The 16,189-nt window shown below is 52.4% G+C and overlaps 1 protein-coding gene across 17 annotated transcripts in view; it reads right to left on the minus strand.

Annotated features, from left to right (window-relative positions):
- The window catches only part of SMARCA4 (SWI/SNF related BAF chromatin remodeling complex subunit ATPase 4), an 87,810-nt gene that overhangs the window by 55,986 nt on the left and 15,635 nt on the right, over positions 1 to 16,189 (minus strand). For 16 of the 17 annotated variants that reach the window (XM_027085123.1, XM_027085110.1, XM_027085126.1 and 13 more), the window contains 11 exons: positions 14,513 to 14,645; positions 13,113 to 13,511; positions 12,726 to 12,824; positions 11,856 to 12,114; positions 9,558 to 9,684; positions 8,474 to 8,647; positions 6,938 to 7,111; positions 5,554 to 5,721; positions 5,413 to 5,463; positions 442 to 572; positions 194 to 251 (listed from right to left, as the gene is read on the minus strand). In XM_027085123.1, coding sequence (XP_026940924.1) covers positions 194 to 251; positions 442 to 572; positions 5,413 to 5,463; positions 5,554 to 5,721; positions 6,938 to 7,111; positions 8,474 to 8,647; positions 9,558 to 9,684; positions 11,856 to 12,114; positions 12,726 to 12,824; positions 13,113 to 13,511; positions 14,513 to 14,645 — 1,773 coding nt within the window. Of the gene's footprint in view, positions 1 to 193; positions 252 to 441; positions 573 to 5,412; positions 5,464 to 5,553; positions 5,722 to 6,937; positions 7,112 to 8,473; positions 8,648 to 9,557; positions 9,685 to 11,855; positions 12,115 to 12,725; positions 12,825 to 13,112; positions 13,512 to 14,512; positions 14,646 to 15,179; positions 15,245 to 16,189 lie in introns of all 17 variants that reach the window. The other variant, XM_027085125.1, reaches the window with a different exon arrangement.

Consider the following 16,189-nt stretch of genomic DNA (forward strand, 5'->3'; position numbering starts at 1 on the left):
TGTGGCTAGAGGCTACGGTACTGGACAGCGCAGCTCTAAAGCACCAACTTTCAGCCTCACCCCCTGCCCCTGTGCCTATCTCCTGCCCCATTTGATGCCGGGCTGGAGCAGGAGAGGATCACTGTGCCTGCTGTGCGTAGAGGTCACACCACACAGCACTGTGGGCCTCGACAGCCAGGAAATGAACTCTTACCTCCTCCTCTTCTTCTGAGCCACTCTCTTCACTATCAGATCTTGGAGCTACTTCATACCTAAAAAAAAAAAAAAAAAAATCAGCATTTTAATATAAATCTCCCCAGAACCAGCATGATTCACTTTCCTTAGCAAATTGGCCTGTTTCCAAATGTAAGCAGGATCACCCCCAGCTGCCAGCTCCCCTGGAATGAGGCCGACCGTTGACTCAGGATCCTGGCTGCCTCTGGAACACGAAGCCCCACTCACCCCGGGTTCATTTCCAGCCAGGCCTCCAGCTGCCCTGCTTTGGGTGCGTCTGTGCCCGTGAGGATCTTCCCACTCTCCACGTGGATCACTTTCACCGGAAGGTCGCTCATTTGGCTGGTCTCATCCAGAGGCTGAAAAAGTCACATGTGTGACTTGAGGTTCTATAGAGTCTATACCTTCGGTGCCCCACTAACCATGGCCAACTGGAGAAGTGCCCTCCCAACTCCACGTCCAGAAAACAGCACACCAATGTGACCAGTGGTTGTGGAGATGGGTTAGCTGCATATTAACCATTCAGTAAAAAAAAATATATATAACCCATTGACGACAGTTGTTTCTTGGAAGGAACTGATATCCACGTTTTAATTTTCAAATAGGTAACATATAGTTCAAATTCAAGAGTATAGAGTGTGTACTCTCCCTCCCTATCCCCCTGCCCAACAGTTTCTCTTCACAGGCGCCCATCAGCATCATTTTCTTGTGTGTTCTCCCAGATCAATTCCACACATAAGGAACACGGACTTACGTACTCCTTCCTTTTTTACCCAAGTGACTATGCTATTCCCATTTTTCTGGTCCTTGAGTTATTCAATTTATATTGTATTTGTAGACTGCAACAAGGGTCCTCATTCTTTTCTGTTAAACAGCTAACTAGAATATTTGAAAAATAAAACTTCCTTGTAGCAACAAATACGGAATTCCTCAATTTCCTGAGATATCAACTTGGGATGAAGTTTTCCCCTTCATCAGCTCCTTCACATTTCCTGGTGAAAACCTTCAGGACGAGGATGAGGATGGAAACCTTTGTTTGCATCTACCAGGAACTTATACCTCCCACGCCTCCCTCCATCAACACTGACCCACAGCAGAGATTAGTCTCCATGCAGGTTAAAATCTCACCCTTAAAGTGGCCCACCATAAAGCGGAACAGAAAGCCCACGCCCCACGAATGAGCTCTGCAGGCTGCCTCAATCAGTGACTTTCACCCCTGAGTCCTTCCTGAGAGCGGTTATGGTGCTGATGCCGGGATGTCCCCACACCCAGAATCCTGACAGAACTGCTCTGGGGTGAGGCTTGGGCCTCTCTGGTTTTCAAAAGCTCCCCAGCTGATTCTGACGTTCAGCCAAGGCTGCGAACCACTGGGTGAGAACAAGGACAATCAGCAGCCATCATCAAGTGATGGTTCCCGTTACTAAACAGGATGAGCAGCTGCAGTGATTCCCCAACAGAATTCCCCGAGTCACGCTTTCCTGTGATGTGACTTCCCCCTTGAAAGCCACAAATGGCCGTGTGAAGGCTTAGCACTGTAGTAAAATGCCAGCCCACATTTCTCTTAAAAAATTCAACTTAACGTTTCAAATAAAATCACGTGAAATAAGAATGTTATTTGAGTTAATCACTATAGTCATTCATTTCTGGGAATCAGGCCAACAGGAAAAAGTGTGCCATCTGCTACGGACTGGACTGTGTCCCCTCCAAAATTCATATGCCCAAGCCCCAGCTCTCCAATGTCACTGTATTTGGAGATGGGGCCCTTGGTGGGTAATTAGGGTTAAATTAGGTCATATGGGTGGGGCCCTCAGGATGGCATTAGTGCCCCTATAAGAAGAAACACCAGAGCTTGCTCTCTCTCCCCCCATGTGAGGACACAGCCAGAAGGCAGCAGTCTACAAGCCGGGAAGAGAGTACTCAGCAGGAACCAACCTTGCTGCTCCTTGATCTCCAATTTCCAGCCTCCAGAACTATAAGAACATATATTTCTGCCATTTAAGCCATGCAGGCTACCAAAAAAAAAACAAAAACAAGAACAAAAACAACAAAAGGGACTTCCCTGGAGGTCCAGTGGTTAAGACTCTGCTTCCACTGCAGGGGGTGTGGTTCAATCTCCGGTCGGGGAATTAAGATTCCATGTGCCATGTGGTGAAAAAAAAAAAAAAAAAAAGCCACACAGGCCATGGTGTTTTGTTATGGCAGCCCAGCTAAGAGAGCAAGGGGGCTCATTACAACAATGTGTGGGATAGAAAGAAAGGAAACAATGGAAATAGCCACCCATAGGGGAGGGGACATATGGTGGTCCATCAGAGCTGTTCAGTGCAGGATCTAACAGCTACAGATGGGAAACAACTTAGATAGCTATCAATCTGAACGATGAAAGAGATCCTAGTACAATCAATACAATAAAATGAAAGAACTAATTGCTTGATATGGAAAGTGGTCCAAGATACCTGCTACGCAGGAAAAGTCTTGCTATGTGTAGACTGACCCAAATGGTCCCAAAACAAAACAAAGAGAATACAAGCACAAAGGTTTCTGGAAAGATATAGAGAGAGACATCAACCAGGGATCAACGTGCATGCTTGTGAGAGAACAGGCACCATGGGGGCTTCTACTTTTCATGTTATCATTACATTTACGTTTCATGTTATCATTATCATTTTTTTCCTAGAAGTATTACATTTATAAGTCAGAGAAGCAAGCACTAGCCACCTCTCTAGTACGGTGGCATTAGAAAGAGTCAGGTAAGTGTACATGAGCTAACTTGGAAAGACTCAGATACAATACCAGGCGGGGAAAAGAAAACCACCTGGAGACACAGGTACGGAAAAGGTCCCAGAGCAAACACACCGAAGGTTACTCAGGTTTCTCTCTGGGAAGGGGGACTGAGGAGGGGTTGGAGGAGGTGGTAAAGGCCACACCTTGCATTCACACCTCACTATGCAGCCTTCTTTCTCACTAGTGTGTTAACCGAGAGGAGGCGGACAAGAGTGCCGGACAAGAGTGCCGTGGAAAAGACTCAAAGACTCGTGTGTGGGTACGGCCACCCCTCTCTGAGTGGGCCTCACTGCACGGTTCTGACTTTTGGAACCAGGCTAGTATTTCACATCCTAAATAAAGAAATGAGGAGTAAATAAATAAAACCAACAAGCGTTGGGGGGAGCCTCACTAACGGGGGCACAAGGGGAGAACTAATCTTCTGAATGCAGTATCTGGAGCATGTACTTTCAACTTCAGACAAACACTGACCTCTAGCTAGGAGGTTTCTTTCTTTTTATTTTTTCATAAATTTATTTATTTTATTTATTTATTTTTGGCTGCATTGGGTCTTCGTTGCTGCATACATGCCTTCTCTAGTTGCAGGGAGCAGGGGCTACTCTTCGTTGCGGTGCGCGGGCTTCTCACTGTAGTGGCTTCTCTTGTTGTGGAGCATGGGCTCTAGGTGCACGAGCTTCAGTAGCTGTGGCATGTAGCCTTAGCAGTTGTGGCTCAAGGGCTCTAGAGCGCAGGCTCAGTAGTTGTGGTGTACAGGCTTAGTTGCTCCGCAGCATGTGGGATCTTCCCAGACCCGGGCTCGAACCCGTGTCCCCTGCACTGGCAGGCGGATTCTTAACCACTGTGCCACCAGGGAAGCCCCTAGCTACGAGGTTTCTTTTGCAGAGGGGTACATGTTAGCCATTCTGAATGTACTTCCTGAACAGTCTAGGACTGAGGAAATGAGGGCCTATCTCGTGGCAGACGGGGGTCAGGTTTTGGGCTATTATAAGGTGGACAGGGAGAAGGAGAAAAAGAACCCCGTGGTACTGGATTAGAATTGGAAGTATCAGTGTGACCTCAGTATTTTTAATACTACAATAACTAGTTAATATATATAACTAGCAAGGTGGATGTGTGTGCATACACACATCTGTTTCCTAGATCTGTCCACTGAGAGGGCCCAGAAGCAATGACAACTCAGTAGCAACGAAAACATCTAGATCATGGTTTCCAAATATTCTTCTCTGATTAAAGGAATCAGGGCTCCTTGGAGAAATGACCGAGTCCAGGACTCGGGCAGAGAAAGCAGAAGATGAGCCTGGGCCATTTTCGTGTGCAAGGAAGTCAGAAACCCCTCAAAGAACGATGGGGACACATCAAAAGCAGGCAGGAGCCAATGTGAAGGGGTTCCTACTGGTCCAAAATGGAACAATTTGAGCATCAAAATACATAATAATAGTGCAGGATTAAACTAAGTAAATCCATTAAACTAAATAAGAATCCATGAGTCAGTACCAAGGGTTGCCAAACTATGAACAAGCCAAATAAAAAAGAAGGGAAGGCTTTTCCTTCCTGCAGAAAGTCAACTAATAAATGCAGAAGAAAAGACAAGGGAAAAAAACATCACCATTTTGTAACCATTATGGCAAAAACTGATACAGGCAAAGACAACAGATGATGAAACAGCCGATGAAAGTTTGAGGAATCACGTTATCTTTACATAGTCTGAGTATCTCTGCACAAGGTACTTAATCTTTACAGCTGGAGACACCTTGGCGGCCACCAAAAGGTCAATATCACCAGTGGGGGAAGAAATCTACGCCACACACTCCTGATATGACGCACAGAGAAGGACCTGGTGTCACTTCAGGGTTTTCTGTTGCTGTGAAGGACACTGGAGGGTCAATTGTGAAACCTTAACAAGGGCTGTGAATTAGATCACGGTATTGCGTCAATGTTCATTTCCTGGTTTTGATCACTGTACAGTTGTGGAAAAGAACAGCCTTGCTTTTAGGATGTACACATTGAAACACACAGAGGGGTAAAAAGCCCTCACGTGTGCATCTGACCCTCGAATGGTTTAAGAAAAAATAATGACACGTGAAAAGTGGGAATCTGGGTGAAGAGTATGCAGGAACTCTCTGCACTGTTCTTAACCTCTCCTGTGAGCCTGAAACTTTAAAGGGAAAACTGAGAAATAAATAACAGCACGTGCATAGAAAAAGCTCTGGAAGGAAACGCACCCAGTAGTAAACAATATTTTCTCTGGGCAGTGGGAGCGAGGAAGGGTGGAGTGTGGCAGGGGACCTATGTGGATTTTTACCATTGTCATATACTTTCATAATTTCAAAGGGAAAAAAAAAATTTTTTAAGGATGAAGTAGACCTAACCTCTGGGGCTGGGCTGGCATTTCCACAGAAGAAACCCCTGGTTCCTCACCTCGCCATCAGGTCCGATTGCAGGTGTCTGTCCTTCAGCGTTTTCTGCCTTCTGGAAGGAAAGAGAGAGACAGTCACCCCCCGACCGGGGAGGCCGAGTCACACGCGCACACAGCCGCTCCAGTCCCAACGAGGGGCGCACCTTCTTTTTCTTCTTCTTCTTCTTCTCCTTGGCGACCTGGGCGGCCTTGTGCTGCCGCACCAGCTCCGTGAGGTTAGCCACGTACTCGTCCGTCTGCTGCAGGAGGTAGGCCAGGCGCTTGTCCTTCTTCTGGTCGATGAGCTTGCGGTACCCTTCCTCGTCCTCGGCCTGCAGAAGCGTGCGGTTATGGCGCGTGCCCGTGACACATTCGTCCACCAGCACCCAGGGCGGGCAAACCAGACTCAAGGAGCCCGCGGGGCTGCAGTTAACCAGCAGCCGGACCCACATTTAGGGAGCACTGAGCTCACACCCGGGGCTGCGCTATATTCACACCTTTCACATAACTACTGACTCCCCTTCAGAACTTCCCCAGTTCCCACCCCGGGCCAAGCTCCTTGGGGACCTGCTGGACAGACATGGTCCTGCCAAGGGCCATTTAAAAGCTCTGTCTCCTATGTCCATAAACACACCCAAATCCCAACCCTTCTCTCCACCTGCTCCGAGCCACTGCTCTCCCACAGACCGTCTGCTCCGGCTTTCTGAGAACACATCGGATCATGTCACCCACCCCCACCACCGCCATCCCAGCTTACAGCCTCCCTCGGCTCCCCATCATGGTCAGAATTAAATCCAAAGCCCTCCCCATGGCCTGCAAGGCCCCGCGTGGCTGCCTCCGGGACTCCAACCTCACTCTGCCCCCACGCCACGCTGTTCCAGGGGCCACTGGCTGAGCCTCACACACGGCTGCTTCCCGCCTCGGGCCTTTGCCCTCAGCTCCTTTGCCGGGAGGTGCTTCCCCTGGATCTCCGCATTCATGGGTCACACCCACCCTGCCCATAACACCCAGTCAATCCCCACTCCCTGGCCCTGCTTTGTTCTCCTCAGTGCGCTTTTCACCACCCAAAACTATCTTGTCTGTCTCGCTTGGGCATCTGTCTCTCTAGGGCCAGCACGAGCCCCACCAAGGGCAGGGACTCTCCTTCGTACTAACGTGGCCCTGTCCACTCAGCAGTGCCTGTCAATATCGGCCCGGTCAGAGAACCCTCCACGAATAATACATGGTCAGACGGGAAGGGTGGGGTGGGAGGCCAGGCTCACACCATCGGCGGCTCCTCCACCGGGAGGGGTGCCACCTCCACCTTCCAGAGAGCACAGAGCAGCCAGTTAACCAGCTGAGGTCACGCGGTCACCGATGGTCAATGAGTGGGCAAAGGTCTGGAGTCAGGTCTTTCGGACTCCCAAACCCAAGCCCTTTCTTTCTCTGTGCTGCCTCCAACTCTGAGCACCAAAATGCCCCGGCGTAACCCTGGGCGGCTGATCTGCCCCCATGCCTGCAACACCCAGCACCGCGTGAAGGGACCCGGGTCATGATGGCCAACTGTACCATGAGCCTCCGCATTCTCTCCTTCTCGATTCTTTCATTCTCCTTCTTCTGTTCCCGCTCAGTGTTGGCGTGGTATGTGGCCACCGCCTTCGTGAGTTTCTGGATTTTGCCTGTGACCGACCTGTGATATTCTTTGAAATCCTTGGCGTGCTGAAGAATGCTGTTGAGGTATTCCTGCAGGACGCACACAGAAGAGCAGACTGACTATGGGACAGGAGTTGCCGTGGTGTCACCCCAAGTGAGACGAAACTTTAAAGGGGGCCTGGTGAAAGCCAAGGGGACGCAACCAAAACGATACCGAGACACTGTCTGCCTACGAGGCCCAACATTCTCTGCGTGGACTGTGTGGTGAAAAGGGACCCCCCTCTCATGCACAGCAGACGGGGCAAATGCCCTGGCTGAGACAACCTGGCAGTGTCTGCCATCCGCTGCAAAATGCACCCGCCCTCCCACCAAATCAATCACTGCTAGCGATTTATTTTAAGGAAAATAGCAGAGATTGGCCCAAAAACTCAAGGACAAGAATGCCTATCCCAGTGTTACTTTTAAAACTGGAAAGCTGAGAGTACACTGCATGTCCCCAAACAGGGAAACGGTTTCATAAATCACGGGATGCTGGGCACACTGAGATGGACTACAACACATATGTTAAAATCATGCTTCAATAATACTTTAGACAGCTCAATGTGCATATATATATATTTTTAAAGGCAGCTGTTTAACTTTTGATTACTATATGTATATAGACAAAAAAGGTCAGAATGATATACCAAGATATTAACAGTAGTTAACACTGAATATTGACTTCTCTGTTATTTTAAACTATGCCAGTAACAGACACTGTTTGGAGGCAAACTTTAGAAAACATAAATGAATGAACAAACAGAATCACCCCAAATCCTACTTGAGTAGAGATTTTGGTTTCCTTGACGGATCTTGTATCAACCTCAGTCAGATCACTGACTGAGGACCCTCCATGGTTTAGGACCCTCCGTGGCTCCCACCTCACTCACAGCACAAGCCCAAGTCATCCTCCCGCCCCACAGGGCCCTGCACGCTCTGCCCATCACCTCCCCATTCTCACCTCCTCCCACCCTCCCCCTCGCTCACCCCACTCTGACTATACTGGGTCATTGTTTTTCACAGAACACTGAGGCATACTCCCCTCTGTCTGCAGAGAGCCTCGTCCACACGTCGGTGTAGCTCCTCCCTCGGGGCTCTGCTCAGACCTCACATCCTCAGGGAGACCGTCCCTGAGTCGACCGTCCTATATAAAGGGCTCCTCCATCACTCCCTATCCCCGCTTCATGTCTCCTTACACCCTATTAACTCCCAACGTGTTATACGTGCGTTTGATTACGACCCACCTTTCCGTACCGTTTGGTTTTTGTCCACTGAAGTATTCTTAGTGCCTAGGATACTCTTATAATGAACAGAAAAGAGACTCGGACATCGTGTTGAGAGGAAAACCAAGACTCGACAGTGCAGAGCTGACGACTCAGGCACACGGTCAAGCCTGCGGCTGCGGGGACACACCTGGTGCTTCTGCCGGCGCTTGCGCTCCTGCTCTATCTTCTGTTGCTTCTCCAGCTTCTCAGTGATGCGGGCCTCGCGCAGGGACTGCCGCTTACTGCGCTTGTAGGCCTTGGCGTTGAGGGCCGTCTCGAGGGCCGTGTCCCTCCTCATGCACACCACCACCTCCTGCCGCAGCTTCGGGAAGGAAGAGGAGAAACTGGCGACGGGCACAACTTGGTAACATCCATGCAACACGCGCACCTCCGTATCGCAAGCCAGGCAGCAAGGAGGACCCGTGAGCACAAACGCGTGCGTGGGGAGAACCCGTGGTGGATGCCCGCGGGCGGGGCACGCACAGGGTAGGAGACAGCTGCTTCCGGACATCCAGCAGACAGCCCTATGCTCAGGCCTTCAGGTCTCCAGCTTTGCCCTCCCTCAACCACAAACAAACTTCCTTATTGGTCGTTCAAAAGTAAAGGACCCTTAGAAATTAGACCCATCTAGGGACTTCCCTGGCGGTCCAGTGGCCAAGACTCTGCGCTCCCTATGCAGGGGACACGGGTTTGATCCCTGGTCGGGGAACTAAGACCCCACATGCTGCACAGCATGGCCAAATAAAATAAAATTAAAAAAAAAAAAGAAAGAAATAGACCCAGCTAAGTACACTGCTTCAAGCTAGCCACTGCCACCTTAGGGAAGGCCCACACTTATTCATCCCAATGTCCCTCCACTGGGCAGGACATGGAAAGGAAGTGAGCCAACAAGTGTGCTTGGGCACTGCGACTTTGGTTTTGTAAGATTTTTTTGATGTGGACCATTTTTAAAGTCTTTATTGAATTTGTTACAATACTGCTTCTGCTTTTTAAGTTTCCGTTTTTTGGCCGAGAGGCATGTGGGATCTTAGCTCCCTGACCAGAGATCGAACCTGCACTCCCTGCATTGTAAGGCGAAGTCTTAACCACTGGACCACTAGGGAAGTCCTGGCACAGCGGCTTTAATGGTCAGGGTACATTTAGTAACTGCCCAGTGAGCGGCTCTTTAATCTAAGCATCAAGGCTGGCAGAAAGAGTCTCCTCTGAAAGCAAAGGCCTGCGCCTGCGCCCACCTGCCTCTGGAAGTTCAGCAGCCTCAGGGCCTTGAGCTCGATGGTTGCTTTGGTTCGCAAATCCCCGGCCAGGGACCCGGGAAGGTTTTCAAGTTCCTGAATTCGGTGTGCGATGCGAGCCTGCAGCCTAGGGCGCAAAGACAAAAAAAAGACAGGTGATGAGAGGTCTCACCTGTTTACAAGGAACCCATCTGTTCCCTTTCTTTGAAGGTGGAGCCTCAGAAGTATCCATCCCTCAAGGGAAGCCGATATGAATCATAAGACAAGAGATGGCTGAGAAAAGGATGCCCCACAACACAGACTACATACAGGAGGGCAGCCACAGAAGTCTCGGGAGCCACTGCAAACCGGAAACCTGACAGGGCGCAGCTGGTTTCTGGCATTTCAGCAGTGGGAGCCAGCCTCTGGAGTCAGGCGGGCCAGGGTCTCCATCCCAGCCCTGGGAATCTACTTAGCCCATGAGCCTCAGCGTCCTCAGCTATGAAGTGGGGAGACCCCTCAGAGCAACCCTACAGGTTTGGTCTGAAGTTCAAATGGGATAATCTCCTTACTCAGTCTTTCACACACTTATTGAGCACCTATTGTGTGCCAGGGACCATTCCAGGTGAAGGGATTCAGCACTAAACAAGACTAACAAGGCTGTTTGTTGCTCTCATGGAGCTCACAGCATTATCAGGATGACAGGCCATAAAGGAGTTAAAAAATTAAGTATCTATGGTAATTCCGGAGAAGGACTTTGAGGAGGGTCCTGGAGGGGAGGGGTCGGGGGGGGGCAGGGCCTCCATAAGGTGGGGACCTTGGCAATAAAGCTTAAATAACCACAAAGAGTCATGCAGAGCATGTGCAAAGTCCCTGGGGCAGGAACAAGCCTAACCTGTTCAACAGAAAGAGGAACCGGGACAGTCAGGTAGATGAGGACAGAGCACTGGGCAGGGGCTAAAGAGAAAAGCGTTACTCAATGGATAATGGGAAACCAGTTTTAACCCAGTAAAAGATCTAATATAAATTAACTGTAAAAAGAGAATTCAAACTGCTGTGTGGGAAACACTGCACAGGGAAGGATGGGAGCAGGGAGGCCAGGGAGGAGGTGTAGACCAGATGGCAGGGTGAACAGCATTGGGGGAAGGGAGCTGAGAGAGTTCACCAGACACCGAGGATGAGGGAGTACAAGCCAGGGTCAAGGAGCCGAAGGGTCCATGGTCCATTCAGCTGCTGCATGAGAAGAGAGAGAGAAGGGAAAACTGGGGGGCATAAGGCCATCTGGACAGGCCATCTTTAAGCCGTCCAGATGGAGCAGGCGGGGAGGTGCCTGGGTACAGGGGCTGGAGCTCCAGGGCACGTCACAGCTGGAGATGCACTCCGGAGACAGTCACTGGCACAGATTTACTGATGCAGCTGGGGATTTACGGTGAACAAGGCACAGCCCCCTCCCCTAAGGGAGCTGACATTTACCAAGGGAGGCCAGCCCTGAACAGGTTATAAATGCAGTGGAGAAACAGGGGAGCACAAGGTGCTCAGGGAGTGAATCTCAGGCGCCCCCAGCAGTGTGGGACAGGGTGATACAGACCTACTGTGCACCAGGCATTTCACACAGCGCCCGGCGCTCAGGAGGCCTTGGCAAAGCGACCAACAACTACTTATGTTTGAGGAACATCCACCGCAAAGCTTGCCAGGTGGCTTTTTGAGTGCGGATGAGCCAAAAGTTGGATAATACACTTGTGTTGGAGAGGTGAAACAGCACTTTCACTCCAACACATACAATCTCCATGGAGGGCAGTTTTGCAGAACTGATGAAATTTCCACGTGCACGTAAATCCCCTGCACCTGAACTATGCCGTGTTCACAAATTTATTCTGACATAAATGCACACATGTGAATTGAGAAATATGCAAGTGTAGTTACTACGGCATCGTTTTACCGAAAGATGAGAGACCACCTAAACGTCCCTCCGGGTAAGACACTGGCTAAATAAGTCACAGTAGAGCCACCAGGCAGAATGTGTCCAGAAAAAAGAAGAGCTTATTTTGTACAAATAGGGGATGATCCCTAAGATATTTTGCTAAGGGAGGAACAGTGCACATGTCAGGTACCATTTGGGGACCACACAGCCACTTGTACCCATCTGCCTGTATACATACTCGATTTCTCTGGAAGGATACACACTGACCCAGAGAACTGGGAGGCTGGGGACAGAGGCAGGAGGGTGATCTCTGACTGCATACCTCAAAGGCCTTTAGAAGTGTGAACCACAACAACGCGTGACCTGGGGGGGGCGGGGGGGGGCGGCAGCACCCTCACCTGTACTCCCGCTCCTGCAGGATCTCCACGGGGTCCAGGCCCCGCGGCTTCTGGATGGGGGTGATGCGGCTCTGCTTCTGGTGCAGCGGCACCATGGGGGCGGGCTGGGCCGGCTGCCCTGGCGACTGTGTCTGGGGCGGCATCACGGGGGAGGCAGCAGGAGGGACGGCGGGGGGCGCAGGCGAGGGGCGACCCGTTGGCTGCGGGGGGATGAGCTTCTGAGGTGTGCTTGTGGGGGCAGCAGCATTCGCCATGGGTCCTGGGGGGAGTCAAGAAGCAGGGCACAGCGTGGCGTTCCGAGTCCATTCCAGGTGAAGATGACAAACCTGCTGGGCGTTTACCGCCCTGGGGTCTAACTCGTCCCCAAGGCTGACAAGGCCTGGGCAGCTCCCCGTAACCCCCACCTCTCACTGCCACACCACTCCTCGCCCATGGGGCTCGCTTCCTCTTCCTCCTCCAGATCTCAGCCTGCTGGCCCCTTCCCGAAAGCCCCCTACTGGTCCAAGTGCCGAGTCTGGGTGTGATCTTGCTATGCTGTGGCCTCACAGGAGCAGCAGTTGCCTGCCTTTCATCCACCCCAGCTCCAACGGAATCCTATTTAAGCGATTAGCCCTTCAATGCCCATCACTGAATCTCAGGGCCTGTGAGGATGGGGAATGAGTCCATTTTATCCACTGCTTTGACCTAACAGATGTGACCTTCAAATAAGTACTAACTACATTATACACAGAACACAGGGGAGACAGAACCCCGAGCTGCCCTGCCATCCTGCCTGCCTCTCTCTGACCGGGCTCATCTCAGGGTCTGCATGATGCAAACTTGACATGGGAGTCAGGGCACACACGTGTCACCAGAACAGAGGGAACTTACCTTCAGGCCAGGGCTTGGGAGGCCCTCCAGGGGGCTGGCCGGGCATCCCGGGGGGCACACCTGAGGGTCCTGGAGGGGGCATGTTGGGCCCTCCCATACCTGCATGCAGGGAGAAACGGACAAGAGGATAAAACGCGTCCTGTGTTTCTCCCTGCACCTGCCTCCCTGGGCAGCCCTGGCTCCAGGGGACACACCCAACAACAAGCCCCTCACTGTGGGCACCAGGGGAGAAAGGGGGCAGCTGGAGAAACAACATTTATCACGACAGCAACCCTGCTGTCGGGGAAGCTGATGGGCGGCAGAGTCCAGATCTGCCCAACACTGATGCCCACACTCCTGTCAGTTTGCTCTGAGACCCCTCCCTACCCTGAGGGCCATGGGCCTTACCGTGAGGCCTGCTGTAATTTGGAGGTGCTGGTCCAGGACCGGGGCCGGGCCCGGGCCCGGGGCCAGGTCCTGTTGCGGACACAGAGGGTGGAGGTAGTGTTGGCATCTGCTGCTGCATCCCGGGCATCGGCCGCTTCCCCTGCACCGCCATCTGCAGGTGGTCAGGGAGGGGCTGCCCCCGAGCCAGCATCTTGTAGGCCATGATCTGAGCTCTGAGCTGGTGCAGCTGGTTCTGGTTAAAGGGGGTCGGGCCCCGGTTCTGCTGCCCCAAAGCCTGGGGGTCAGCACCATCCAGCGGGGCGCCTCCAGGCCCGGACGACATCTGCGGGCCTGAGGCCGGGCCGCTGGCTGGAACCGGACTGGAGGCGTGCTCAGAGCCACCCAGGGGCGAGGGGTAACCTGCGGGGAAACGTGGATCCGAGCGGTCACTCGGCAGCACATGTCCAGTAATTTTTAAGGCAGAGACGGGAACCCTTGCCTGCTTACACTGGCCCCTACCCTGAGATTTCGTTCTCGTGATTACACGGACCCCTACCCTGAGATTTCGTTCTCGTGATTACACGGGCCTCTACCCTGAGGTTTCGTTCTCATGATTCAAACAAGAGGCACCCAGAGGGCACACGCTCGCAGCTTGGTTGGCAGCCTGCACAGCTGGTTTGGTTCGGCCCATCTTTCAGTAACCTGCCAACGATTAAAGCTGAGATGTCACACAGATCCGGGCTTTCTCTGGGCCTGCCCCCCTGCCCCTCGGCTTGGCCAGGCCCACTCCTCTCACTTCCGTTACCTGCGGAGCCCCTGAGCTTCCCACCCCGTGACAGGAAGCCATGTACCCCATCACTTCTCAAACTTCCCTGTTCAGAAAAGTACCTGTAGGGCTTGTTAAAGCTGAGCCCGGGCCCCCTCCTGAGATTCTGACTCAGCAGGTCTGGAGCAGGGCAGAGCCCAGGAGTCTGCATTTCTTCTTCTTTTTTTATTTTTCGGCTGTGCCATGCGGCTTGCGGGATCTTAGTTCCCCGACCAGGGATCGAACCCAGCGCCCCAGCAGTGGAAGCACCAAGTCCTAACCACTGGACCGTCAGGGAAATCCCAGGAGTCTGCATTGGGTGGCACCAGAGCGGCTATCCCGAGGAGCCCATCCTGCCCAGGGCTTGTCTAACACCCAGCGCTGAACACAGTTCTGTCCCACCAGTATCCGCTCTCCTGGGGCTGCTATAAGAAAAGACGCCCTGAACAGGGCACCAGACAAGCCCAAGCTAAACAGCCCTCTGTGGCAGGGTCTCCCATGAGGCTCAACTGCCCTAGGTCCTCTGAATCCATGCATGGGTGATCCAATTAGGAAAATGACCTCGGGACTTCCAGAGGGCAACAAACATGAAGAAAGAAAAGAAAGGAAACCATACCTTGGGAGTGCTGGTCCATGGGACTTGGCGGGGGCCCCATCCCGGCGTGGCCCCCCGACCGCATCCCCATCCCCTTCATCTGGTTGTAGCGGGGGTCGTCCGACATGCCCTTCTCGTGCATGGACTCCATTGGCTACGAGAGTGGACAACAGGGCAGGATCAGCAAGGCGGGAAGGGAAGAGGTTGCACAGAAAGGCGCTGAATGAGAGGACTTCAATATCACTAACAATGCCCATCCAAAGTCGCCATGGCATTTGCTGAACCACCAACATGACCAAGTGGCTTAGGTCCAAGACATGGTCCTAACATCTACTTGGGTGTCAAGGCAGGTGCATGAAATAATGCCACCCAGGGAACCTGCAGATTGGTGGTCTAGAGGCAAGGGGACAGCTGGACTAGGACATCAGGGAGAGGGTGAGGACACAGTTTCAGACAGCCAAAATCTCACAAGGAAAGGACACACATAGCTCCCGGTCAGGAGCAGTTTTAGCTGGGATACCAAGCTCCCTGTTTATCATCACAAGACGACCTTGTGACCACAAGTCTTTGGATGGGGGACCCTCTTGCCTGGGAGACTGTAAATCAGAGAGACGGGCAATAACTCCTGCCCATGAAGTATGGTAACAGTATGTCAAATGTCCTCACTGATCCGAGATTGGCCTCCCACCTGCTAGCTGGGAGGGAGGCTGTCTGCAGCATCGTTCTGCCCCTCCGCGGAGGCTCGATCAGATCCTGGTGGGACAGAAACACACATTTTCCCTCCTGATGCTCAGCACTGAGCACTCCCCCTACGGAATGGCTGGGAAAGGGGACATTTTCCGAGACCCTTCCAGGCCCTCTGTAGGCCCAGTTAATGCAAACATCCAGCTCTCCGGTCTAATAGCTGGCCCAGCAAAGTCAGCTACAGCTCAGTGTGTGCCGTGAGAGGAGGACGAGAGGGCACCGGGCCAGGAGCACGAGGGCCAGCTTCACAAGCAGAAGAAGCAGGGGGCCCTCGGGATGCTGAGCAGAACCCTGGGTGGGGCCCACCCTCTGCTCCTTCTTCCCTGGGCTGGTGGAGCTGACTGATGGGCTCGCCTCCCCCAGAGCAGGAGCTCTGTGCAGGCAGGTGAAGGGCACCACCGGACCTCAGCTCCTAGGCCAGACACATGGCAGGCGTCTGACAAACATGGGTCAAGTGTCCAGGAGGAAGAAACAAGATGGTCGAGAGGGAAAAGGAGATGGTGCTAGAGGAGAAGCTGGCCTCAGTCAGCGTGTGTGCGGAGGGTGGGGGGATGGGGGTAGATCACCAACAGCTTCCCAAGAGGGAAGTGACAAGACAGATACTGTATCGAAGTTGACAGAAATATATGGGGGATGGGGAGGGCAGGGAGGGGAAGGGGTCACTGCACTGTGTGGGAGGTCAGCGATGTGGCACATGCCTGAGGGGTTGGGAGGGCCGGAGGGGAGAGATGGCTCTGCCACCAACTCACTGAGTGACCATCTCTCTGAGACCTTACTTCCTCGTCTGCAAAATGGGCAAAATACTATCCATAAGAGGGTATTTCCTCATTTCCTTCAACCACCGCCCAGGAATGCAAAGACAGGGAGCAACCATTTGTGTTAAAAGAGGTTTTTTTTCATCTCACTGGCAAAAGCACCACTGATCAACTCAGGTACGTGGTGAAGACAATGGCA

Source organism: Aethalodelphis obliquidens, unplaced genomic scaffold (genome assembly GCF_003676395.1).
Source record: "Aethalodelphis obliquidens isolate GAN/ISIS:26980383/991018 unplaced genomic scaffold, ASM367639v1 scaffold53, whole genome shotgun sequence".
NCBI classification, from domain to species: Eukaryota; Metazoa; Chordata; class Mammalia; order Artiodactyla; family Delphinidae; genus Aethalodelphis; species Aethalodelphis obliquidens.